General features: G+C 44.0%; 1 protein-coding gene across 4 annotated transcripts in view; it reads right to left on the bottom strand.

Moving 5' to 3' along the window:
* si:dkey-246g23.2 (solute carrier family 66 member 2) overlaps positions 1-22,787 on the bottom strand; it is a 94,286-nt gene that overhangs the window by 6,216 nt on the left and 65,283 nt on the right. Inside the window, exon 5 of one of the 4 annotated variants that reach the window (XM_055934334.1) lies at positions 17,383-17,942. The exons of the other annotated variants lie outside the window; for them this stretch is intronic. Coding sequence (XP_055790309.1) covers positions 17,786-17,942 — 157 coding nt within the window. The 3' untranslated portion in view covers positions 17,383-17,785. Of the gene's footprint in view, positions 1-17,382; positions 17,943-22,787 lie in introns of those variants that run through there. 4 annotated transcript variants of the gene reach the window in all.

Raw genomic sequence — 22,787 nt, 5'->3', positions numbered from 1 at the left:
TTCATGGTTACCTGAACTATCTGCCCTGACCCCATCTTTCACCGACTCTATGCACACTCAGAAGATACACACACACATATATATATATATACATACATACATATATATATATATATATATATATATACATACACATACATACACAGTACCGTTCAAAAGTGTGGAGTCACTTAGAAATGTCCTTGTTTTTTAAAGAAAAACTATGTTTTTGTCCATTAAAATAACATAAAATTGATCAGAAATACAGTGTAGACATTGTTCATGCTGGAAACGTCTGATTTTTAATGGAATATCTACATAGGCGTACAGAGGCCCATTATCATCAACTGTCACTCCTGTGTTCCAATGGCACGTTGTGTTAGCTAATAGTTGAGTATCTGGAGCATCAGCATTTGTGGGTTCGATTACAGGCTCAAAATGGCCAGAAACAAAGACTTTCTTCTGAAAGTCTTAACTCGTCAGTCTATTCTTGTTCTGAGAAATTAAGGCTATTCCATGCGAGAAATTGCCAAGATACTGAAGATCTGGTACAACGCTGTGTACTACTCCCTTCACAGAACAACGCAAACTGTCTCTAACCAGAATAGAAAGAGGAGTGGGAGGCCCTGGTGCACAACTGAGCACGAGGACAAGTACATTAGAGTGTCTAGTTTGAGAAACAGACGCCTCACAAGTCCTCAACTGGCAGCTTCATTAAATAGTACCCGCAAAACACCAGTCTCAACGTCAACAGTGAAGAGGAGACTCCGGGATGCTGGTCATCTAAGCAGAGTTCCTCTGTCCAGTGTCTGTATTCTTTTTCCCATCTAAATCTTTTCTTTTTATTGGCCAGTCTGAGATATGGCTTTTTCTTTGCAACTGTGTCTAGAAGGCCAGCATCCCGGAGTCGCTTCTTCACTGTTGATGTTGAGACTGGGGTTTTGCGAGTACTATTTAATGATGCTGCCAGTTGAGGACTTGTGAGGCGTCTATACACTACATACGCACACATAAATACACACGCATCATATGCTGCTGCTACTCCGTTCTTTTTTTTAAACTTGTATTATTGTCTATCCTGATGCCTCGTCAATTTACCCTGCCATGTACATACAGTCCCTTCAGAAAGTATTCCCACCCTTAGACTTTTTCCACATTTTGTTATGTTACAGCCTGAATTTAAAATGGATTACATTTAGATTTTGTGTCACTGATCTACACACAATACACCATAATGTCAAAGTGGAATTAAGTTGTTATAAATGTTTACAAATTATCTCAATGAAAAGCTGAAATGTCTTGAGTCAATAAGTGTTCAATCCTTTTGTTATGGCAGCATAAATAAGTTAAGAAGGAAAAATGTGCTTAAGAAATCAGATAAGTTGCATAGACTCCCTATATGTAATAATTGTTTCAAATTATTTTTAAATAACTACCCCATCTCTGTACTCCACACATACAAATAGTTCCCAAAGTCGAGCAGTGAATTTTAAGCACAGGTTCAACCACAAAGACCATGTAGGTTTTCCTGTGGTTCGCAAATGACACCTATTGGTATATTGGTAAGAAAAGTTGACATTAAATATCCCATTGGGCATGGTGCAGTTATTCATTTTACACTTTGGATGGTGTATTAATACACCCAGTGTTATGGGTATTTCATGCCCTGATCTGTTTCACCTGTCTTTGTGCTTGTCTCCACCCCCCTCCAGGTGTCGCCCATCTTCCCCATTATCCCGTGTATTTATACCTGTGTTTTAATTCAAGTTACACCGAGTATATAAAACATTAAGAAAACCTTCCTAATATTGAGCTCCCCCCTCTTTTTTCCTCAGAACAGCCTCAATTCGTCGGGGCGTGGACTCTACAAGGTGTCGAAAGCGTTCCACAGTGATGCTGGCCCACGTTACAGTTCTTGACAAAACCAGTGCGTCTGGCACCTACTACCATACCCTATTCAAAGGCACTTAAATATTTTGTAATGACCATTCACACTCTGAATGGCACACATACACAATCAATATCTCAATTGTCTCAAGGCTTAAAAATCCTCCTGTAACCTGTCTCCTCCCCTTCATCTACACTGATTGAAGGGGATTTGACAGCAATAAGGGATCATAGCTTTCACCTGGATTCACCTGGTCAATCTATGTCATGGAAAGAGCAGGTGTCCTTAATGTTTTGTACACTCAGTTTCATTTTCCATTAATCATTTTAATCCCAATTTGTAATACAACACAATGTGGGCAAAGTCAAGGGGTGTGAATATTTTCTGAAGGTATTGCATCTACCTCAAATACCTCATACCCCTGCACATTGATCTAGTACTGGTACTCCCTGTATATAGCTACATTTTTGTGTATTTTAATCGTTGTGATGATATTATTATTATTATTATTATTATTTTAACTCTGCATCGTTGGTAAGCAAGCATTTCACGGTTAAGTCTACACCCATTGTATTCGGTGCATGTGACAAATAAAATTGAACTTGATTTGACACACAAATGTCACATACATACATACATACATACATACATACATACATACATACATACATACATACATACAGTTGAAGTCAGAAGTTTACATACACTTAGGTTGGAGTCATTAAAACTTGCTTTTCAACCACTTCACAAATTTCTTGTTAACAAACTATAGTTTTGGCAAGTTGGTTAGGACATCTACTTTGTGCAAGACAGAAGTAAGTTTTCCAACAATTGTTTACAGACAGATTATTTCACTTATAATTAACTATATCACAATTCCAGTGGGTCAGAAGTTTACATTCACTAAGTTGACTGTGCCAATAAACAGCTTGGAAAATCCCAGAAAATTATGTCATGGCTTTAGAAGCTTCTGATTGGCTAATTGACATAATTTGAGTCAATTGGAGGTGTACCTGTGAATGTATTTCAAGGCCTACCTTCAAACTCAGTGCCTATTTGCTTGACATCATGGGAAAATCAAAAGAAATCAGCCAAGACCTCAGAAAAAAAATTGTAGACCTCCTCAAGTCTGGTTCAGCCTTGGGAACAATTTCCAAACGCCTGAAGGTACTACGTTCATCTGTACAAACAATAGTATGCAAGTATAAACACCATGGGACCACGCAGCCGTCATACCGCTCAGGAAGGAGACGCATTCGGTCTCCTAGAGATGAACGTACTTTGGTGCGAAAAGTGCAAATCAATCCCAGAACAACAGCAAAGGACCTTGTGAGGATGCTGGAGGAAACAGGTACAAAAGTATCTATATCCACAGTAAAACAAGTCCTATATTGACATAACCTGAAAGGCCCCTCAGCAAGGAAGAAGCCACTGCTCCAAAACCGCCATAAAAAAGCCAGACTACGGTTTGCAACTGTACATGGGGACAAAGATCGTACTTTTTGATAAATGTCCTCTGGTCTGATGAAACAAAAATAGAATTGTTTGGCCATAACGACCATCGTTGTGTTTGGAGGAGAAAGGGGGAGGCTTGCAAACCGAAGAACACCATCCCAACCGTGAAGCACAGGGGTGGCTGCATCATGTTGTGGGGGTGCTTTGCTGCAGGAGGGACTGGTGCACTTCACAAAATAGATGGCATCATGAGGGAGGAAAATTGTGTGGATATATTGAAGCAACATCTCAAGACATCAGTCACGAAGTTAAAGCTTGGTCGCTAATGGGTCTTCCAAATGGACAATGACCCCAAGCATACTTCCAAAGTTGTGGCAAAATGGCTTAAATACAACAAAGTCAAGGTATTGGAGTGGCCATCACAAAGCCCTGACCTCAATCCTATAGAACATTTGTGGGCAGAACTGAAAAAGCCTATGAGAGAAAGGCCTACATACCTGACTCAGTTAGGAGGAATGAGCCAAAATTCACCCAACTTATTGTGGGAAGCTTTTTGAAGGCTACCCGAAATGTTTTACCCAAGATAAACAATTTAAAGGCAATGCTTGCAAATACTAATTAAGTGTATGTAAACTTCTGACCCACTGGGAATGTGATGAAAGAAATACAAGCTGAAATAAATCATTCTCTATACTATTATTCTGACATTTCACATTCTTAAAATAAAGTGGTGATCCTAACTGACCTAAGACAGAGAATTTTTACTCTGATTAAATGTCAGGAATTGTGAAAAACTGAGTTTAAATGTATTTGGCTAAGGTGTATGTAAACTTCTGACTTCAACTGTACACACTTAAACAGTCATTTCACTTGTCCTGTGGATCAACAGGAGATGAAAGTAATACTGAGTAAACAATTGATCGTGGCCTTGGGGGCCTTTGTAGGTAGGAGAAGTGATTATGGTATTGATTAGAAATACTGAAAGCGCTTTCTCTACCCCCTCACTAGACCTGACAAGTCCCCTATTGATCCCATCTAACCTTACACCTTCATCTGACCTAAGTGGCAGAGCATGGGAGAGAAGAGAGAGAGGGAGAGAGAGAGTGAAGGAAAGAACAGAAAAGATGTGTGAGAGCGAGAACGTGTGTGTGTGCGCGAGACGGAGAAAGAGATTAGGCACCTAATCTTCATCTCCAAAATATTTATTCATCTCACGCAAACACACACTTCACAAACACAGTGTCAGCAAATCTCTCTATACACCACTACACCAGAGGCAGAGAGAGCAGGGGGATATAGTGGTGCAGATGCCAAGGATAGATGACAGAGAGACAAATGGAGGGAGGGTGTGAGTGAGGTGATAGAGGGTGGCCTGATTGGTACCTGGCTCTGGCTGTAATTGTACTCTGCGTTGAGCCAGAGCTGTCAGCCCTCCTATTAGCTTCTCTTTTGGAGGCCTGGGATAGATGGAGCATCTGAAAGGTTGCAGCGGCGCTAAGAGTGCAGATAGCGACATTTACAGTAAACTCCTCCTGAACTTCCTCAGAGCCATCAGAGGAGTTAGACCACCTGACCAGCAATCCCCTCGGCTCCCTGCATCAGGGCTCATCTGTTCCGTCCTTCTTTCTGAGCTAATTACTGTACTGACGGGGGAGGGGTGGGGGAGAAGAGAGGAGAGACGGAGCTGAGGAAATAAGTTATGGGGAGAGGTGGAAGAGAGGAGAGTGGAAGAAAGGAAAGGAAGGACAGGAGAGAAGAGAAGAGGAAAGAGGGAGGATATGAGGAAGGGGAGGGAAAGGAGGAGTCTGGGTGGGACACTATTAAAGCAGCTCTGTTCAAACCACTGCGGTCACATTGAGACGCGTCCCTCATTCCCCTGCTCTCCCTCTCTCTCCCCTTCGCTGAGGAGGCGACTGACACACAGCAGTCTAATGTGGGCAGAGATTTACAGGGCTGCTCCAGGGAAGTCAACCCAGTGAGAGGACTCAGTCTAGGACACTCTTAACACTCTCACTGGCCTCTCATAGGGCAGAGGTCATTGGCATAGTAGACAGTGGTTCACAATGTCATGTGTCCAGCCCTATTGTAATCTGTTTTGAGGTAGACAGCAAACAGTAGGCTGCTGCTTTAATGCCCTCTCTGTAGTGTTACCATTGAGAATTCAGACACGTTTTCCAAATGAAATTCAATTACGAACAAAACCGCTGTTTCTGTGGACACAAAGACTGCCCTGAGAGAGACTAGAATGTAACTGTTAATGGGGTCATATTAATGCTAGCCAGCTAACGTACTAGTGCTGTTTCTCAGAGTCAGACATGGCTCAGCACCAGAGTCTGGTGTGATTACCCAGAGAAAGGCCTTCAGTTGAAACACTATTACATCGCTACTTGGTGGAGTGATTAACCGTGGGACCGCAGACATCCACACCATTTTCCCAGTGGGGTGATAGAGGAGCAGAAATCAAAAGGCACAGCAGGGGAAAAAGATTCTGCTCTTAACCCAAAGGATGAAATATGCATGCGTATCGATTGTCAGGAAGCAAACACTGGAAGGTCCGCAAACTGCCAGAGAAAGATGGATCTGCTTTCCCAAACGAAGGAGGGGGGAGAGTTTGCCCTCAGACATTTCACATTCTTTACAAGAAAGTAAATAAGTCCACATTCAAGTGAGACAGCCAAAAAGGGACTCTTGACTGTGCAAATTTCCATCCATAAAAATAGTGTACAAATATTGTTGCCAGATCCTCAAAGCCCAGATTTACATAAAACTGCAGTCATTTTTCTGGCCAGAACTAGGAGAAACACTTGCATATGCATGCAGAGTGACACTTTCTAATTCCCAGCTTTAATGTATTAGTCAAACTTCTGTTATCAACGGCCCCCGCGAGAAGCATGGTCAAGATGAAGGGAAGAGGAGTACGAGGAGGAATACTGATACAGGAGAGGTACAGATTACAGGTAAAACGAGCAGAATAAAAAGTGTTGTTTCACATTAAACCTAAAACCATGAAAATATTTATGTCAATAATTAAATTCCCAGTGCAAAAAGCTTACAGCAGTGTATTTAAAAATAAATAAATCTAGATATAATTGTTTTATTTTTATATATAAGCAAAGACTACTACAAAAAACTGAAATTCAGGACCTAAAGAAGAAAACTCCCAAGGAATGGTGGGACTTCATTAACAAAGGACTGGGACCAAAAAGACTGGGACCAAAAGGACTGGGACTAAAGAAACACCAGGAGGGAGAATACAGGTGGAGGGAATTGAAGCCGACAACGTGGCTGATGTTTCTAATGTATTTTTTGCTGAGGCGTGGACAAGCACCACACCTCTTGCCATCTTCCCCCTGCCCATGCCTACAAGGCAGGTTGAGCTGTGCAGCATTGGCTATATAAAGCAAGCTCTGACCAGACAGCCCACGTAAAGCGTGTGGGCCTGATGCATTCCAGCCTGGCACCTAAAAGAGCAGAAGATCTAGCTCCTGTTATCACACACATACTGTAGTTAACACCTCCTACTGGCAGGGGACTGTTCCTGCTGCCTGGAAGACTGCCAATGTGTGTCCCATACCTAAAGTGTCAAACCTATGTACAACGAGTGACTGGAAGCCCATCTGTCTAACTTCATGCCTTGGAAAAATCCAGGAGAGCTTCATCATAAAAAAAATGAATGCCAACAGTTTTATCTGAGTGCACGAATCAGTATGCCTACCTACCAAAATCCAGTACTACTACCACCCTTGTGAATGACTCAAGAAAACCAACAATGGTGAGGGTGTTACTTGCTGATATGTCCAAAGCCTTTGATCGAGTAGATCACGCAAAGCTCCTGCAACATCTGTCTGACATTGAACTGTGTCCAAAGTTACTAGTCTGGCCCCACAGGTACACCACCGGAAGAAGGCAGAGGGTGATGGCTAATGGCACATTTAGCCAATGGTCTCCTCTGGTGTGCCACACGGTGGTGTGGTTTCCCCATATCTGTTTCTCCTTCACATGTCCACCCGAAAAGTTGTCTTCAGTGACACTCTGGACATCCAGACGATGTAGGACTGTCCTGAGCCATACCATTAACCACCATCAAAGAGGACACTAACATGGGCTTGGAGGCAAAGCAGCTGGAATTCAGATATGTTTTTCTGGAGACCATCCACAACCTGCACCACTAATCCTAGGAGGACAGGAAGTACCAGTGGTAACAACTAAGTATCTTGTTTTCATCTAGACTCTAACCTCTCAGTGGTGACACACATGTGGAGCAGTCAGTGAGGAAGGCCTCAAAACACCTGCACTTGTTGACTGTTCTTGACAGGAATGGCCTACCCACTGAAGATCTGGTCACAGTCTGTACTACACTGATCAGGCCTGGAATACGGTAGAGTGCTGTTAATTGGATGCAGTAAACAGCAGCAGGCCCAACTAGACTGGGTACAGAGGAGGGCCTTGAGGATCATCTCCAGAGGTGGAGCAGTCCAACCACAGCTCCCCTCACTGCAGAGCAGTCCAACCACAGCTCCCCTCACTGCAGAGTAGTCCAACCACAGCTCCCCTCACTGCAGAGCAGTCCAACCACAGCTCCCCTCACTGCAGAGCAGTCCAACCACAGCTCCCCTCACTGCAGAGCAGTCCAACCACAGCTCCCCTCACTGCAGAGCAGTCCAACCACAGCTCCCCTCACTGCAGAGTAGTCCAACCACAGCTCCCCTCACTGCAGAGTAGTCCAACCACAGCTCCCCTCACTGCAGAGCAGTCCAACCACAGCTCCCCTCACTACAGAGCAGTCCAACCACAGCTCCCCTCACTGCAGAGCAGTCCAACCACAGCTCCCCTCACTGCAGAGTAGTCCAACCACAGCTCCCCTCACTGCAGAGCAGTCCAACCACAGCTCCCCTCACTGCAGAGCAGTCCAACCACAGCTCCCCTCACTGCAGAGCAGTCCAACCACAGCTCCCCTCACTGCAGAGCAGTCCAACCACAGCTCCCCTCACTGCAGAGCAGTCCAACCACAGCTCCCCTCACTGCAGAGCAGTCCAACCACAGCTCCCCTCACTGCAGAGCAGTCCAACCACAGCTCCCCTCACTGCAGAGCAGTCCAACCACAGCTCCCCTCACTGCAGAGCAGTCCAACCACAGCTCCCCTCACTGCAGAGCAGTCCAACCACAGCTCCCCTCACTGCAGAGCAGTCCAACCACAGCTCCCCTCACTGCAGAGCAGTCCAACCACAGCTCCCCTCACTGCAGAGCAGTCCAACCACAGCTCCCCTCACTGCAGAGCAGTCCAACCACAGCTCCCCTCACTGCAGAGCAGTCCAACCACAGCTCCCCTCACTGCAGAGCAGGCGAGAGCAGGCTGCAGTGCACCTGGTGAAGGACATGCACACTCTTGACCATCCACTGAATGATCTGCTCCCTCCAAAAAGAGGTAACTGAGGTAACCAGGCTCCTGAGAAACAGCCACGAACTGTCCTGTATAACTGCCCGTATGAACAGCCTGCAAAACACCACTCTACCCACTGCTATCAGTGAATAATAACTAGCTCTTAAATGGTCCCCCCCCCCCAATGTTTTTTTCTTTTTATCACATTTTAATATTTCAATTTCCATCATGAAAAATGTCCTGTTGTATAAGGATCGGAGACAGGCACAGGAATACATAATAGTTTTTTTATTACTCCACCCAAAATACAATATGTCATGAAAAACAGCAAGAGGACGAAGCCCAAAACAAACACGTATATAAAATACACAGGGATATCACCCAAACAAAAGAGCGAGGTATAAACCTCTAAAGATTACATGGGATGAGACCCGTTATAACACGACACGGCCCAAAATAACAAGTGCACAATACACGCAGCAAGAAAGCCGAAACAACAAAGACCAATGGACATGGAAACAATAACCGACAAGGACAATGTGAATCCCAAGCCGATACAACAGAGCACAGGTACTCACAAGACTAACGGATATGGAACAATAATCAACAAGGACAATGTGGAACAGAGGGCACATATATAACATACTAATCAGGGGAATGGGAACCAGGTGTGCGTAATGAGACAGTCCGGGGTTGGTGGTGATGATCCAGTTCAGTGACTCCTAGAAAGCCGGTGACGTAGACCTCCGGATCTGGTGCACGGAATGAGCAGCAGTACCAGTACCAGGGGAATCCGTGACATCTGTAATGTTTCAAGTGTTAAGTATGTTAATTTATGTCACATATTAGGTGTTATGTATTTTAAATCAGTGTTTTGCAATTATTAGTAAATTCTTCATATCTTCAGTTTTATCTGTGAGCAAGAATATATATACACTCAAACTCAGTACACTTTCCCATTCTAAAAACTAATATGGAAGCTTAATGACTATAAATAATTTTTATCATTATGAAAATACTGTGCCTCCAGTAGGCGTAGTAACACCAATAATGGTAACACCGATGAGACATTTTAAGTTCAAGGATTTTCTTAAATGGAGGCCACAGATGCTAAAATCTAAGCTTTAAGAATTATTCACTAAAGTGATATGATTAATAATTTTGGTCCCAATGTTATTTCCCTTCATTTTAATTGAGTAACACAAAATGACACTTTGGATTTAGACACACCAAATTGTCAATGGAATCCTCAAATGTATAACATACAGTGCATTGGGAAAGTATTAGGACCCCTTCCTTACTCCACATTTTCTTACATTACAGCCTTATTTTAAGTTGGATGAAATACATTTTTCCCCTCATCAATCTACACACAATATCCTATAAAGACAAGGCGAACATAGTTTTTATTTTTTGTGTGTAAATTTTGCAAAAACAGAAATCCCTCATTTACATAAGTATTCAGACTCGTTATAAGAGACGAAATTGAGCTCAGGTGCATCCTGTTTCCATTGACCATCCTTGAGATGTTTCTACAACTTGATTGGAGTCCACTTGTGGTAAATTCAATTGATTGGACATGATTTGGAAAGGCAAAAACCAAGCCACGAGGTCGAAGGAATTGTTCGTTGAGTTCCAAGACAGGATTGTGTCTAGGCACAAATCCGGGGAAGGGTACCAAAAAAATTCTGCAGCATTGAAGGTCCATAAGAACACAGTGGCCTCACATCATTCCTAAATGGAATAAGTTTGGAACCACCAAGACTCTTCCTAGAGCTGGCCGCTCGGTCAAACTAAGCAATCGGGGGAGAAGGGCCTTGGTCAGGGAGGTGACCAAGAACCCGATGATCACTCTGACAGAGCTCTAGAGTTCCTCTGTGGAGGTGGGAGAAGATTCCAGAAGGGCAACCATCTCTGCAGCACTCCACCAATCAGGCCTTAATGCTAGAGTGGCCAGATGGAAGCCACTCCTCAGTAAAAGGCACATGACAGCCTGCTTGGAGTTTGCCAAAAGGCACCTAAAGGACTGACCATGAGAAACAAGATTCTCTGGTCTGATGAAACCAAGATTGAACTCTTTAGCCTGAATGCCAACTGTCACGTCTGAAAGAAACCTGGCACCATCCCTACAGTGAAGCATGGTGGTGGCAGTATCATGCTGTGGGGATATTTTTCAGGGACTGGGAGACTAGTCAGGATTGAGGGAAAGATGAACAGAGAGATCCTTGATGAAAACCTGCTCCAGAGAGCTCAAGACCTCAGACTAGTGATGCACCGATATTACATTTTTGGCTGATACCGATATTGGATATTTTCCTTGCACCAAAAAATGATATTGATAACCGATATTTCTAATCTATTACAGTTAAATAGTTAACACACACACACATGGACGCAGCGGTCTAAGGCACTGCATCTCAGTGCAAGAGGCGTCACTACAGTCCCTGGTTCGAATCCAGGCTGTATCACTTCCGGCCGTGATTGGGAGTCCCATAGGGCGGCGCACGTCCGGGTTTGGCCGGGGTAGGCCATCATTGTAAATAAGCATTTGTTCTTAACCGACTTGCCTAGTTAAATAAAGGTTACACACACACTGACCAAAAAGTTATTTTGTTGGCATTTACGTATGTCCCCATTACTAGTAAAACATAATCAAAACCTATTTCTTTCACTTACTTGCTGCGCTGTTTCGTTGTTCATTTGTTCAGTCGTTTCATTCTCAACTAGGATTTCATCATACATGTCAAGCAGTGAAGTTTCAGCTGTCTGTCTGTGGCCTCTTCCTCGGTGCGCACTGTCACGAAGTCCGTTTCCATCTTGTCCAGCTGTGTATGTAACATTTCACGTAAACCCTGTTTCTTGTCTGGATCGAAGTAGCGGTCCTTTACAAATCATTGAGCATGGTGGCAACACAGTAAAGAGAGAATGCCTCCGAATCGCTTGTTCACAGCCTGTGTCGGCAGTTTTGTTGAGCAGGCATTTCAATGCCATGACAGAGGGTATCACGTCTTCTGCAGGCACAGTTGATGAGCTTATTTCTGGAGTCAGTTGTTCGAATGGAGCTGGCTGGTGTGTTCATGTTTCCAGGATCAAACATGTTCTCAAATGCCATTGAAATGGCAGCAGCGGTATGACAACCAGCACATTCATGAGCATGAAATACGACTTTCCTCAGTACGAAATCCTCGACAACCCACTGTGCTGTCAGACTCAGCATGCTCTTGGGGCTGATATCGCTGGTCCAAATGTCAGTCGTGAAGCTAATAGCAGTGTCGCTATTACTGTGTAACTCCGGTATGGCAACAACTGAAAAATAATGCTCTTGGTAGTGTGTACCGGTGCTCGACCAGTCGGCGAAAGCCAACATCACCCACGACAGAGAACGGTTGATTGTCAAGGGCAATGAATTCCATTATCTTGGCGTTAATGGATTACGCCTTTTCGTTCCAAGGTGGCTTAGCAGTTCAGACGTCTTTTTCCGTATTGTCGTGTCGTATCCTGTATATATATATATTTACACCTTTTCTTCACATATCTTTAATTTATTTTATTATCCAAGAACTCAACTACAAAAGCTTTCCTGCAACCCGCTTCACCAATTACAATCAGTATTATTTACCTCAATCTGAAAATCCATCGTGGAAGATAGCCAGGGGCTAATTCAGAAGCTAGCCTGAAAGCTAACCAGAAGCTACTCCGATAGCTAGCCAGAAGCTAATCTGTAGCTGCCCCGAAATTAGCCGAAATTAGCCGGTTTGCTGGCTAGCGTTGGTGTTTCAGCTGCCCACGTTTTGCGGTCATCAGCTATTCCTTTAGCTCGATAATCTACCGGCACTTTTGTGCAACGCGACTCGGACCGGAGCATTCCGGGACTTTTTTCTCTCAGTTTCCCCGGATTCCAACCGCAGGCTCTGGACACTTGCACCTTGATTTCGCAGCTAGCTAGCTGCATACCGTGTGACTATTGGCTTACGTCGACCCCGGAGCAAACTCAAATCTTGCTGGAGCTAGCCAGCTGAGGAGCTCCATCACCATCCGGACCCGTTTCTTTTGTTGCTGCTGCAGATACGGAACCCCACCGGGCCTTCACGACTGACTGCCGACGTTATCTGCCCGAGGGATTTATCCAACCGGCACCTCCGTCCCGACGTTACCTGAACGCTCATCTGAGGCCCGCTAATCGTTAGCTGTCTCATCGGCTGCTATCTGAACAAAACCCCACTACACGGAACCTACAGACGGAAACGCACGAGGTATCTACAAACAGACCTCCATCCTATGCTGCTACCGATAGCCATATACCCGGCCAGCTGTCTGGATCGCCACGACCCCAACCAACCTCTACTCACTGGACCCTTATTGATCACTCGATTAAGCATGCCTCTCCTTAATGTAAATATGCCATGTCCATTGCTGTTCTGGTTAGTGTTTATTGGCTTATTTCACTGTAGAGCCTCTAGCCCTGCTCACTATATATCCAACCTCTCAGTTCCACCACCCACATATGCGATGACATCACCTGGTTTCAATGATGTTTCTAGAGACAAGATCTCTCTCATCATCACTCAATACCTAGGTTTACCTCCACTGTATTCACATCCTACCATACCTTTGTCTGTACATTATTCCTTTAAACTATTTTATCGCCCCCAGAAACTTCCTTTTACTCTCTGCTCTAGTAGCTCTAGGCGACCAATTCTCATAGCTTTTAGCCGTACCCTTATCGTACTTCTCCTCTGTTCCTCTGGTGATGTAGAGGTGAATCCAGGCCCTGCAGTACCTGGCTCCACTCCTATTCCCCAGGCGCTCTCTTTTGATGACTTCTGTAACCGTAATAGCCTTGGCTTCATGCATGTTAACATTAGAAGCCTCCTCCCTAAGTTTGTTTTGTTCACTGCTTTAGCACACTCTACCAACCCGGATGTTTTAGCCGTGCCTGAATCCTGGCTTAGAAAGACCACCAAAAATTCAGACATTTTTATCCCCAATTACAATATTTTCAGACAAGATAGAACGGCCAAAGGGGGCGGTGTTGCAATCTACTGCAAAGACTGCCTGCAGAGTTCTGTTATACTATCCAGGTCTGTTCCCAAACAATTTGAACTTCTACTTTTAAAAATCCACCTCTCTAAAAACAAGTCTCTCACCGTTGCCGCCTGCTATAGACCACCCTCTGCCCCCAGCTGTGCTCTGGACACTATATGTGAACTGATTGCCCCCCATCTATCTTCAGAGCTCGTGCTGCTAGGCGACCTAAATTTGAACATGCTCAACACCCCAGCCACCCTACAATCTAAGCTTGATGCCCTCAATCTCACACAAATTATCAATGAACCTACCAGGTACCACCCCAATTCCGTAAACACGGGTACCCTCATAGATATCATCCTAACAAACTTGCCCTCCAAATACACCTCTGCTGTTTTCAACCAAGATCTCAGCGATCACTGCCTCATTGCCTGCATCCGTAATGGGTCAGCGGTCAAACGACCTCCACTCATCACTGTCAAACGCTCCCTGAAACACTTCAGCGAGCAGGCCTTCCTAATCGACCTGGCCGGGGTATCCTGGAAGGATATTGATCTCATCCCGTCAGTAGAGGATGCCTGGTCATTTTTAAAAAATGCCTTCCTCACCATCTTGAATAAGCATGCCCCATTCAAGAAATTTAGAACCAGGAACAGATATAGCCCTTGGTTCTCTCCTGACCTGACTGCCCTTAACCAACAGAAAAACATCCTATGGCGTTCTGCATTAGCATCGAACAGCCCCCGTGATATGCAACTTTTCAGGGAAGCCAGAAACCAATATACACAGGCAGTTAGAACAGCCAAGGCTAGCTTTTTCAAGCAGAAATTTGCTTCCTGCAACACAAATTCAAAAAAGTTCTGGGACACCGTAAAGTCCATGGAGAATAAGAACACCTCCTCCCAGCTTCCAACCGCTCTGAAGATAGGAAACACTGTCACCACCGACAAATCCACTATAATTGAGAATTTCAATAAGCATTTTTCTACGGCTGGCCATGCTTTCCACCTGGCTACCCCTACCCCGGACAGCAGCACTGCCCTCCCCTCTGCTACTCGCCCAAGCCTTCCCCATTTCTCTTTCTCCCAAATACAGTCAGCTGATGTTCTTAATGAGCTGCAAAATCTGGACCCTTACAAATCAGCCGGGCTAGATAATCTGGACCCTTTCTTTCTAAAACTATCTGCTGAAATTGTTGCCACCCCTATTACTAGCCTCTTCAACCTCTCTTTCGTGTCGTCTGAGATCCCCAAAGATTGGAAAGCAGCTGCGGTTATCCCCCTCTTCAAAGGGGGGGACACCCTTGACCCTAACTGCTACAGACCTATATCTATCCTACCCTGCCTTTCTAAGGTCTTCGAAAGCCAAGTCAACAAACAGATTACCGACCATTTCGAATCACACCACACCTTCTCCGCTATGCAATCTGGTTTCAGAGCTGGTCATGGGTGCACCTCAGCCACGCTCAAGGTCATAAACGATATCGTAACCGCCATCGATAGGAAACAATACTGTGCAGCCGTATTCATTGACCTGGCCAAGGCTTTTGACTCTGTCAATCACCACATCCTCATTGGCAGACTCGACAGCCTTGGTTTCTCTAATGATTGCCTCGCCTGGTTCACCAACTACTTCTCTGATAGAGTTCAGTGTGTCAAATCGGAGGGTCTGTTGTCCGGGCCTCTGGCAGTCTCTATGGGGGTGCCACAGGGTTCAATTCTTGGACCGACTCTCTTCTCTGTTTACATCAATGATGTCGCTCTTGCTGCTGGTGATTCTCTGATCCACCTCTACGCAGACGACACTATTCTGTATACTTCTGGCCCTTCTTTTGACACTGTGTTAACAACCCTCCAGGCGAGCTTCAATGCCATACAACTCTCCTTCCGTGGCCTCCAACTGCTCATAAATACAAGTAAAACCAAATGCATGCTCTTCAACCGATCGCTGCCTGCTCCTGCCCGCCTGTCCAACATCACTACTTTGGACGGCTCTGACTTAGAATATGTGGACAACTACAAATACCTAGGTGTCTGGTTAGACTGTAAACTCTCCTTCCAGACCCACATCAAACATCTCCAATCCAAAGTCAAATCTAGAATTGGCTTCCTATTCCGCAACAAAGCATCCTTTACTCATGCTGCCAAACATACCCTTGTAAAACTGACCATCCTACCAATCCTCGACTTCGGTGATGTCATTTACAAAATAGCCTCCAAAACCATACTCAATAAATTGGATGCAGTCTATCACAGTGCCATCCGTTTTGTCACCAAAGCCCCATATACTACCCACCACTGCGACCTGTACACTCTCGTTGGCTGGCCCTCGCTTCATACTCGTCGCCAAACCCACTGGTTCCAGGTCATCTACAAGACCCTGCTAGGTAAAGTCCCCCCTTATCTCAGCTCGCTGGTCACCATAGCAGCACCTACCTGTAGCACGCGCTCCAGCAGGTATATCTCTCTAGTCACCCCCAAAACCAATTCTTCCTTTGGACACCTCTCCTTCCAGTTCTCTGCTGCCAATGACTGGAACGAACTACAAAAATCTCTGAAACTGGAAACACCTATCTCCCTCACTAGCTTTAAGCACCAGCTGTCAGAGCAGCTCATAGATTACTGCACCTGTACATAACCCATCTACAATTTAGCCCAAACAACTACCTCTTTACCTACTGTATTTATTTATTAATTTATTTTGCTCCTTTGCACCCCATTATTTCTAGTCTCTACTTTGCACTTTCTTCCAATGCAAACCAACCATTCCAGTGTTTTTTTAGTTTTTATTTTACTTGCTGTGTTGTACTCACTTCGCCTCCATGGCCTTTTTATATTTTTATTTATTTATACATATATCTGTTTGCCTTCACCTCCCTTATCTCACCTCACTTGCTCACATTGTATATAGACTTATTTTTTTTTCACTGTATTATTGACTATATGTTTGTTTTTATTCCATGTGTAACTATGTGTTGTTGTATGTGTCGAACTGCTTTGCTTTATCTTGGCCAGGTCGCAATTGTAAATGAGAACGTGTTCTCAATTTGCCTACCTGGTTAAATAAAGGTTAAATAAAAAAAATTAAAAAATAAAGTTGTCTCGCTGAACTTTTCTTACTCTTTCAAATGACTGCTCGATCCATACAGCAGACATTGTGGGCTAGGTTAGGAATGCTGTGCTGCACGTGTAGCACAACATTTTAACATGGCATCATTACATCATGTACCTACGTTATATAGGTATGCACGTCAGCTTTGACATCGGTTTTGCACATTGGCGTTAAACTAGACATTGACCATTGTTAATGTTGCCATTTTTAGATAATATCCTCGGATTCCGATATATCGTACATCCCTACTTCAGACTGGGACGAAGGTTCACCTTCCAACTGGACAACGACCCTAAGCACACAGCCAAGACAAAGCATGAGTTGCTTCGGGACAAGTCTCTGAATGTCCTTGAGTGACCCAGCCAGAGCCCGGACTTGAACCCCGATCTAACATCTCTGGAGAGACCTGAAAATAGCTGTGTGGCAGCGCTCCCCATCCAACCTAACAGAGCTTGAGAGGATCTGCAGAGACAAATGAGAGAAACTCCCCAAAAACAGTTGTGCCAAGCTTGCAGCATCATACCCAAGAAGACTCAATTGCTGAATAAAGGGTCTGCATACTTATGTAAATGTCATATTTCAGTAGCTTATTTTATAAATGTGCAACATTTTCTAAAAACCTGTTTTTGCTTTCTCATTATGGGTTATTGTGTCTAGATTGATGAGGGATTATAACAATTTAATAAATTTTAGAATAAGGCTGTAACATAAGAAAATATGGAAAAAGTCAAGGGGTCTGAATACTTTCCGAAGGCAATTTTGCATAATAAGGCAGATTGTGGAGAACTGCGTCTGAGAAAACTGACTAAGTAAGTATAATGCATGTACTGAATGGAATAAAATATTGATGTTATGGTAAAAGTAGTCATTTTTAGTTTGTTTGTTGCATCCTCATGTAACCAAACAGTAATGAACAGGTTCTTTGAATAATGAGTTCATCATGTCTATAGAAATACAGAAATAAAGGTACAATGAGTATATTTTTCACAAGTTAGCAGGTGATACTCTATGGACAGTTGTTGGGGGATCAGTCTGTCCAAGTTGACCATGGAATCTGCTGCGGGGTACAGGATATCCTTTGGTGTTTCACCAGTCCAGGTGCTGGGAAAGAGACAGGAACTCAATCATGTAGAGATAGAGACAAATTCAAATTGACACTCCATGACGATGAAGAGAAAACAAGTATCAGTGGAATCTAGTAGTGTTGAGAGGGGAGGGATCACACCCAAGGTCAAAAAGGGAGATGGGACAAGGTCGTCTAGGAAATAGCAGAGCAAGACAGACTCATCATAGATTGAGGGTGATGCAGAAGAGCTCAACTCCTCCGCTAAGGGCAGGACAGGATTTGACTGGAAACAAACTATTACACAACAGTTAGACATAGTCAAAGCAGGTTGTGAAATAGATCTACATTAATATGATATATTAGTTAAGTTTCTGGTTTACCATGGTATTTATCCAAACATGAGAGGGCTACTCACACACAGTGTTGGGAAGGGATCAGAGCAGTGATTGAATAAGGGTATGGGACAAGACTATGTGTTCAGAGGCTTGACTTCAGGACACGACAGGCTCATCATGGATGGAGGGTGGTGGAGATGTGCTCAACAGGACAGGATTTGAATGGGAACCACACAAAAAACAGTACAATTATATTCAATTCAAGGGGCTTTATTAGCATGGGAGACATATGTTAACATTGCCAAAGAAAGTGCAGTAGATAATATACAAAAGTGAAATAAACAAAAATGAACAGTAAACATTACACTCAAAGAAGTTCCAAAAGAATAAAGACATTACAATGTCATATCATGTACAGTGGGGAGAACAAGTATTTGATACACTGCCGATTTTGCAGGTTTTCCTACTTACAAAGCATGTAGAGGTCTGTAATTTTTATCATAGGTACACTTCAACTGTGAGAGACAGAATCTAAAACAAAAATCCCGAAAATCACATTGTATGATTTTTAAGTAATTAATTAGCATTTTATTGCATGACATAAGTATTTGATACATCAGAAAAGCAGAACTTAATATTTGGTACAGAAACCTTTGTAATAACAGAGATCATATGTTTCCTGTAGTTCTTGATCAGGTTTGCACACACTGCAGCAGGGATTTTGGCCCACTCCTCCATACAGACCTTCTCCAGATCCTTCAGGTTTCGGGGCTGTCGCTGGGCAATACGGACTTTCGGCTCCCTACAAAGATTTTCTATTGGGTTCAGGTCTGGAGACTGGCTAGGCCACTCCAGGACCTTGAGATTATTCTTACGGAGCCGGACCTTGAGATGCTTCTTAATAGAGGTCGTCCTGTCCCCTTTGCAGAAAAGCATCCCCAAAGAATGATGTTTCCACCTCCATGCTTCACGGTTGGGATGGTATTCTTGGGGTTGTTATCATTCTTCTTCTTCCTCCAAACACGTCAAGTGAAGTTTAGACCAAAAAACTCTATTCGTCTCATCAGACCACATGGTCTTCTCCCATTCCTCCTCTGGATCATCCAGATGGTCATTGGCAAACTTCAGACGGGCCTGGACATGCGCTGGCTTGAGCAGGGGGACCTTGCGTGCGCTGCAGGATTTTAATCCATGACGGCGTAGTGTGTTACTAATGGTTTTCTTTGAGACTGTGGTCCCAGCTCTCTTCAGGTCATTGACCACATTTACATTTACATTTAAGTCATTTAGCAGACGCTCTTATCCAGAGCGACTTACAAATTGGTGCATTCACCTTATGATATTCAGTGGAACAGCCACTTTACAATAGTGCATCTAAATCTTTTAAGGGGGGGGGGGGGGGGGTCAGAAGGATTACTTTATCCTATCCTAGGTATTCCTTAAAGAGGTGGGGTCTCAGGTGTGACCAGGTCCTGGCGTGTAGTTCTGGGCTGATCCCTCACCTTCCTCATGATCATTGATGCCCCACGAGGTGAGATCTTGCGTGGAGCCCCAGACCGAGGGTGATTGACCGTCATCTTGAACTTCTTCCATTTTCTAATAATTGCGCCAACAGTTGTTGCCTTCTCACCAAGCTGCTTGCCTATTGTCCTGTAGCCCATCCCAGCCTTGTGCAGGTCTACAACTTTAGCCCTGATGTCCTTACACAGCTCTCTTGTCTTGGCCATTGTGGAGAGGTTGGAGTCTGTTTGATTGAGTGTGTGGACAGGTGTCTTTTATACAGGTACCAAGTTCAAACAGGTGCAGTTAATACAGGTAATGAGTGGAGAACAGCAGCAAGGAATGCAAGGAAACTTAAGTCAGTTTTAACCAAATTTCGATCAGCATGTTAAATGTGCAACAAGAGGGAAAAGAACTCTAGACCACCTATACTCCACACACAGAGAGGCATACAAAGCTCTCCCTCGCCCTCTATTTGGCAAATCTGACCATAATTCCATCCTCCTGATTTCTGCTTACAAGCAAAAATTTAAGCAGGAAGCACCAGTGACTAGATAAATAAAAAAGTGGTCAGATGAAGCAGATGCTAAGATACAGGACAGTTTTGCTAGGACGGACTGGAAAATGTTCCGGGATTCCTCCAATGGCATTGAGGAGTATACCACATCTGTCATTGGCTTCATTAATAATTGCATCGATGACTTTGTCCCCACAGTGACCGTACGTACCCCAACCAGAAGCCATGGATTACAGGCAGCATCCGCACTGAGCTAAAGGCTAGAGCTGCCGCTTTCAAGGAGCGGGACTAATCCGGAAGCTTATAAGAAATATTGCTATGCCCTCCGACGAACCATCAAACAGGAAAAGCATCAACACAGGACTAAGATCGAGTCGTATTACACCGGCTCTAATGCTCGTCGGATGTGGCAGGGCTTGCAAACCATTACAGACTACAAAGGGAAGCACAGACGAGAGCTGCCCAGTGACACAAGCCTACCAGACAAGCTAAACTACTTCTATGCTCGCTCGAGGCAAATAACACTGAAACATGCATGAGAGCACCTTCTGTACCGGAAGACTGTGTGATCAAGCTCTCCACAGCCGATGTGAGTAAGACCTTTAGACAGGTCAACATTCACAAGGCTGCAGGGCCAGACGGATTACCAGGACGTGTACTGCGAGCATGCGCTGACCAACTAGCAAGTGTCTTCACTGACATTTTCAACCTGTCCGAGTCTTTAATATCAACATGTTTTAAGCAGACCACCATCGTGTCTGTGCCCAAGAACACTAAGGTAACCTGCCTAAATGACTACCGACCCGTAGCACTCACGTCTGTAGCCATGAAGTGCTGTGAAAGGCTAGTCATGGCTCACATCAACGCCATCACCCCAGAGACCCTAGACCCACTCCAAACTGCATACCACCCCAACAGATCCACAGATGATGCAATCTCTATTGCACTCCACACTGCCCTTTCCCACCTGGACAAAAGGAACACCTATGTGAGAATGCTATTCATTGACTACAGCTCAGCATGCACAAAGGCGGAGGTAGCGGTCCTGCTGCTGGGTTGTTGCCCTCCTACGGCCTCCTCCACGTCTCCTGATGTACTGGCCTGTCTCCTGGTAGCACCTCCATGCTCTGGACACTACGCTGACAGACACAACAAACCTTTTTGCCACAGCTCGCATTGATGTGCCATCCTGGATGAACTGCACTACCTGAGCCACTTGTGTGGGTTGTAGACTCCGTCTCATGCTACCACTAGAGTGAGAGCACCGCCAGCATTCAAAAGTGACCAAAACATCAGCTAGGAAGCATAGGAACTGAGAAGTGGTCTGTGGTCACCACCTGCAGAATCACTCCTTTTTTGGGGGTGTCTTGCTAATTGCCTATAATTTCCACCTTTTGTCTATTCCATTTGCACAACAGCATGTGAAATTTATTGTCAATCAGTGTTGCTTCCTAAGTGGACAGTTTGATTTCACAGAAGTGTGATTGACTTGGAGTTACATTGTGTTGTTTAAGTGTTCCCTTTATTTTTTTGAGCAGTGTATTTCAACTAACCAGTGCCCCTGCACATTGACTCTGTACCGGCACCCCCCTGTATATATTGTTATTTTTTACTGCTGCTCTTAAATACTTGCATCTCTTATTGTTATCTGTATTTTTTTGAAACTGCACTGTTGGTTAGGGGCTCGTAAGTAAGCATTTCACTGTAAGGTCTACCTGTTGTATTCGGCGCATGTGACTTATAAAATGTTATTTTGATTTGATTTAACTGCCAAAATAAAGGAAACACCAAGTGTATAAATACGGCACTGGGCCACCACGAGTCGCCAGAACAGCTTCAATGCATCTTGGCATAGATTCTACAACTGTCTGGAACTCTATTGTAGGGATGCAACAACATTCTTCCACGAGAAGTTCCATCACTTGGTGTTTTGTTGAAGGCGGTGGAAAATGTTGTCTCGGACACCGCTCCAGAATCTCCCATAAGTGTTCAATTGAGTTGAGATCTGGTGACTGACACACACACACTAAACCCCCTATGCTCCTTTGAAATAAGATGCATTTAAAATATGCAATATGCTCTACCACACCCCTGTTCCATGAATTAAACTTCGACCCACCAGCACCATCACCCACTTATCCTAAGGCAGCTCCAAATTACCCCTTAAATTGTGCCAAGAGACCAATTTTTTGCGACAAGTTATGTTTTAAAACTGTTATGTTTACATTAATTCTGATTATTTCCAGGAATACACAAAATGCTGAAATATATGTAGATATCTTTGTTATGAAGAATGCTATTTCCCTTGACGTAATGACGCTAAATGTATAAAATGGCTCAACATACCCAACTCTCCTCTATATCTTTGTAGTGAGTGATTTTCAAGGCAGTAACATAATGACATAAAACTGAGGGACATACATGACACTAGTAACAAAAAAAGTATTTTAATAGCCTTTGTTTTTATTGATCTATACATTATATTTAATACTTTTGTTCACTTTCTAGCATTCAAAATAACAGATCTC

This window comes from Salvelinus fontinalis, chromosome 9, assembly GCF_029448725.1.
Source record: "Salvelinus fontinalis isolate EN_2023a chromosome 9, ASM2944872v1, whole genome shotgun sequence".
NCBI classification, from domain to species: Eukaryota; Metazoa; Chordata; class Actinopteri; order Salmoniformes; family Salmonidae; genus Salvelinus; species Salvelinus fontinalis.
Note: the sequence above shows the minus strand (reverse complement) of the source record. Positions and strands in the feature narration are given on the sequence as shown.